General features: G+C 33.0%; 1 protein-coding gene across 3 annotated transcripts; it reads left to right on the forward strand.

Moving 5' to 3' along the window:
* Positions 1 to 1,105: 1,105 nt before the first annotated feature.
* On the forward strand, positions 1,106 to 4,379 carry LOC133803943 (uncharacterized). 3 transcript variants are annotated; one of them, XM_062242088.1, is made up of 4 exons: positions 1,106 to 1,374; positions 1,765 to 1,935; positions 3,829 to 3,901; positions 4,012 to 4,150. In XM_062242088.1, exons 1-3 carry the CDS (start codon positions 1,279 to 1,281, stop codon positions 3,850 to 3,852), a joined length of 291 nt encoding a protein of 96 aa, XP_062098072.1. In that variant the 5' UTR covers positions 1,106 to 1,278; the 3' UTR covers positions 3,853 to 3,901; positions 4,012 to 4,150. The 3 variants fall into 3 exon arrangements, with proteins under 3 accessions (XP_062098072.1, XP_062098073.1, XP_062098071.1); XM_062242089.1 differs by lacking the exon at positions 3,829 to 3,901 and having other exon boundaries at positions 4,022 to 4,150; XM_062242087.1 differs by lacking the exon at positions 3,829 to 3,901 and having other exon boundaries at positions 1,108 to 1,374; positions 4,012 to 4,379.
* Positions 4,380 to 4,980: the final 601 nt, after the last annotated feature.

Raw genomic sequence — 4,980 nt, forward strand, 5'->3', positions numbered from 1 at the left:
GCGGATCTCGTGCGGCTTGACTCACTCTTTGGATCGGCGTGGATCGAATGCCCGCTAGGGAATTGACTTATGATACCATGCCAATAATCATGTGGTTCCATATAAAAACCAATTGGTGATTAGTAGAGTTATCCATGTACTTATTAATGTTTCAATATTCTTATACTTGTTCTATGTGGGACATTATACTCCAATAAAGTGGGTCTCGGTATGATTGCTAGAACGTCCCATGGGAAAGTAAGTGCCTCAGCCACTTGAAATCACCACACGACTTTCAAACTAGAAGTAGTCGAAGATATGGCGGTTCTTTCCAATTTGAAGCTTTGCTAGCAACTGGGTTTCTCAAAAGGTTGTCATTGAATCTGATTGCTTTGTTCTTGTTAAAGCTATTAAGAAGAAATCATTGACTCATTCATATTTAGGATGCATTGTTAGTGATATCCTTGCCATTTGTAATGATTTTAATGTTATTTTTTCTAACATTGCCATAAAAATGCTGACAGTATTGCTCATGTTTTGACAAAACTAATAGTGTTTATGGATGAACATTATGTATGGGGTCTAGCTGCCCAATATATATTTTGACTTTCTATTGAAGCGGATGCCAATGATTAATGAAAACCCCTTTGTACTCTTTTTTCCTAATGAGATTTGCTTCTAAAAGGGTTTAATGAGGCCAAATTTCCTTCCTAAAATCATAATAATAATAAGGAAAAATATAATTTTGGCCTATGTATTTTTCTGAAATGCACGATCGGTCCTGTGTTTTGTTAAATAACAATTTAAATCTTATGTTTTACAAAATTGATCAAAATAGCACTCTAAATCTGATTTTGGTCAAAATATTTTTAATTATAAGATCATTTTTTGGGTCGTTGGCGATGCGATAAATTCAAAGAAACTGAAAAAGTAATAAAAGAGTTAAGAATGAAAAATTATATTTAAAAATATTCTGTTAAAAATAAGATATATTGTATATTTATCTATTTTGTAAATCACGGAGTTAAAATTTCATTCTCATTTTGATCGTATTTTATAGAAAATAATATTAATAAAAAAATTGGAGAGTATAAAATTGAACTCGTATAAATAATATCGAAAATTATTCGAAAAGGAAAAATACAATCAAAACGGTGATTTGCGTTGCGTTGCGTTGCTCGTGTTTATGACAGTCTAGTCGTCTTCTCCCTCGACTAGAGTAGAGCTGGGTTCCTCCTGCTGGAGATTCGAATCGAGTACGACGGCGTTTTGTAGTTCGGTAAGGATTGAGGATTGAGAATGAGGGGTATCAAGAAAGCAGGGTACGCCTGGGCAGTATCAGCGGGACTCAACGCCGCTCTAGCTGCCATATCCGCAAAGCTTTTTACCTCTCAGGTACTTTTTCTTCAAATCAGACTCCTTACTTTCATGTCATCTCATGCCGATCTGTTTCATTTCAATTCTTCCCAACATGTCAAAATTATACCTAAATCGATTAAAGTTGTTTCCATTTTTAAGATATAATACAGTTATATAAGCAATCAATTTGGGATTTATAACATACTGCCAAAGAAGAGTATATATGTGTACTGCAAAAAAAAAAGAGTATATATGTGTATAAATGGGTTTATTTATGGCCTCATATTAGAGAATGAAAGAAAAAAATCTCTTGCATTGACTGTAATTCTTACTTTGTCGGCACTCAATATCTACATTGCATTGCATAAATTATTGTTTTCTTCAAAGTTTGTAATTTGTTTTATGGTAATATTAATAAATATACAGATAATTAGGTATGGGTCAGTAATACTGTTCAACGTGACAATGTGGGGATGTTATGTCAACAGCCTTAAAGCTCTCTCATCTCTTCAAGCTACGGTGACCAATTTCGCGACTAATTTCCTCACTTCTGGTCTAGCTGGATACTTTTTGTTTCAAGAACCATTATCATTTCAGGTAAATCAATTGATGCCATCTCCACCTTACATTTTTGCAGGAAAAAAAAGAACTATGATATTTATTCTAATATTTAGTGGAAGTAGTTTTCTGTTCCTCTAATATCTTACCTATAAGTTTGATATGTTAAATAGAATTTTAGTTATAATGTCATTAGGAAAGAATGATGAATGGGGAAATGATTAGCTCCAGTAGTTCCATACTTGCATAAACATTTTTTTCTCCTTTTGCCATTGGAAGGACAAAGAAGAAGAAAAAAAAAATGAAGAGAGAACTTCATATGTTTAATTATATGTCTGACTCTTGTCATGTTTAAATGGTGGAGTGTATCATCATATTTCTTTTTCCTGCATTACTGAGTACTGAAAGATAGGAAGAAAGTTACTGATTTATTCAGATTTGCAAAGAAAATCAATACTAGAACACCCCAGGTTTTCCAGACCCCGTCTCTTTCAGTTTACTCTACAAATTTTCCCACAATCCCCGGAAACCTGCTTCCAACCTATTTATATACCAGCCAAGTCAGTAATCATAACAATCAGAATTAGAACATAACCGAAAATATCAATAATAAATCTAGTGGTCCATGTCATTAGTTCTCTTCCTACGTTTTATGTGCGTATATTTCAGAGATCGCCTATCATGGTGGTGTTGATCGATATTAGTTCAATGTGATGAGGTACGTATTGATACACCATTCAGAAGGATATGAAAAGTAGGCTTGGCTAGCTTCTTATAGTCTCCATAATGCTGGGTTGCTAAGGATATCGGATGCCTCTTCTATGCTTCTTATAGTTGTGTAACCAAATAATCATGAAAAGAATTCTAGTTAAACATTATGAAGTGAAACCAGTCTTTTTGGTTGCCTATTTGGAAAGTAAGCATGGTGGATACATGTGTGTTTGGTTGAAGGGTTGGTTTGTGATTTGAGTTGATTTAAGGGTCTCAAACTTCTTATGTTAAAGATGAGGCAAAATGAAACGTTTGTTTTTTCTTGATTCCCTTTTTGTACATGTGTTTAGGTATGTTTTGTTTTGGCCTATCTTGTGATCATCTTCCTCTGTTTTGCAATCGCGGTTCCTTGTGAAAATTAATTGTTGTTGGGGGATTTTAGTAACAACACAAATTATGCGAGCACTCAAATAAAGTTTCAAGTACTCAAATGATACATGCGAATACTTGAGAATAATGTAAATATAGTGGTCAATAAACAAAATGCCTACGTTCACTTGAGTTTGAATTGTGATGTTCACTTAAGATCGAATTGTGATGCACCCTTTCTCAGTTCTCAGATCACCTATATATAGGCAAATAGTGTGGCTCTTACACAATATATGGTCATCATGTGACCGTTACAAAAAATAATAAATACATTAAGTACAACAGTTATTCTATATTCGAAACCCTTGCATCAACTACACTTTAAGCCTGCTTGAGCATTTCTTTAACATTGGCCTAGACTTAAGAGTCGCTGGGGTTTCGCATACAAGGTGTGTGAGGTTCACTTACTACGTGAAGTAGTCGCACGTTCATACAAGATAGGATTTGTCTATATCCTCGGAAAAAGTGAGTTTTGGCATGCGTACTAATTATAAAGAAAGTAAGCTGCCCTGACACTTATCGCATATCACGAAATAAGATAGAGAGCTTGTTTTCTCATTTTATTTGTGAAGAGCTGACCGCGAGCTGTCTTAAACTTGTCTCGCGGATTTGACAATATAATTGACGACTTAAATCGCATAATGACGAGTGACAACGTATGGCGAGGTCGTACTCCCATAATATGTAAAAAAATCCTGTAACATAACATTAATATAGAATAAATATTAAATTGTTAGCGGAGTGCTAGCTTCTAAATCATATTAAATTGTGGAACTTTGGGGATTTTTGCAGCAAATCATTCCTTTCAGACACTAGAGTGACCATTCATTCATCAGCTCTCATATCCCTTTGGAGATAGCAAATGGTTGTTGATTTGATTTAATTATATCTTTCTTGCGAAATTTGAGAATTCTTTTGGCAAATTTATGTATCTGTTTTTGGTAATCCATTCACTAGGGTTGTATGATATGACAGTGGTTTGCAGGAGCTATGCTTATTGTAGTTGGGGTCCTCATCCTTAGTAAATCAAGCATTGAGAAGAAGGCTAGGACGGAGTAAAGCTTTCTGTCCTCAATCTGTTTCTTTCGAAAGAGAATCAATCACAACAAAATATTTTTCTTTGTAATTTATGGGAAAACGGAAAGATTATGTATGGGGTGGACAAAGTGTTATGGTTGAGGCTCTTTATAAATCTATAGTTTTCCACATGTATTCTGGAAAAATCTATTATGACGATAGAAACATAAAGCATTCTGATTGCATGGTCCAACTTCCTAAGACGATCTAACGTTTTAAATGATATAATCAAGAGTGCACTGTTTAGTGTTTACTATTATTATTAATATTATATTGTAACTTTTCTCATATATATGCACATTAATTTTATTTTATATTGATCGAATGATTTTCGGTGCTGTTCACCTAAGCAAGAGGAAGAGGTAGGTAAATAAGTGGACATAGGGGTACGGGTGAATCATTTATATGAAATGATGAAAAATAGGGTGATGCTTTTTGCACTCTATAATTAGGTACCTTATTTATAAAAAATAAATTCAAATTAAATTATTTTCTTAATCTACTCTTAACTTTTTTTAATGCTTCCAGGTTCTAATTCTCTCTCTCTTACTAAATATTCGAAGAGATTGTCACTAAATTGCATCCTCAACTCAATCCCTTTTAAACTAGTTAATATTGGAAGATCATGTTGAATGGAGTGTTATAAAAATAGTGCATTAGGGCATGTTTGGTAAAATTTTTGTTTTTGAATTTTTTTAAACACAAAAATATAAATAGTATTTTATTTTTGTTTCTTTATTTTTAAAAAATAAAAATATGTTTGGTAACTATTTTTGTTTTTTGTTTTTAAAAACAAAAAATAATCAACGTGTTTGATAACTTTTTTTTTTTTTTTTTTATTTAACATATGAGGTGTTGATTTGAAGA

Source organism: Humulus lupulus, chromosome X, assembly GCF_963169125.1.
Source record: "Humulus lupulus chromosome X, drHumLupu1.1, whole genome shotgun sequence".
In the NCBI taxonomy this organism is placed as follows: domain Eukaryota; kingdom Viridiplantae; phylum Streptophyta; class Magnoliopsida; order Rosales; family Cannabaceae; genus Humulus; species Humulus lupulus.

What these genes read in the sequence shown, in the direction of transcription:
- LOC133803943 (XM_062242087.1), top strand. Translation starts at nt 1,279, where the DNA reads ATGAGGGGTATCAAGAAAGCAGGGTACGCCTGGGCAGTATCAGCGGGA. An exon ending in CAAAGCTTTTTACCTCTCAG is followed by an intron (nt 1,375 to 1,764) that starts GTACTTTTTCTT and finishes ATAAATATACAG; the next exon opens with ATAATTAGGTATGGGTCAGT. An exon ending in AAGAACCATTATCATTTCAG is followed by an intron (nt 1,936 to 4,011) that starts GTAAATCAATTG and finishes ATGATATGACAG; the next exon opens with TGGTTTGCAGGAGCTATGCT.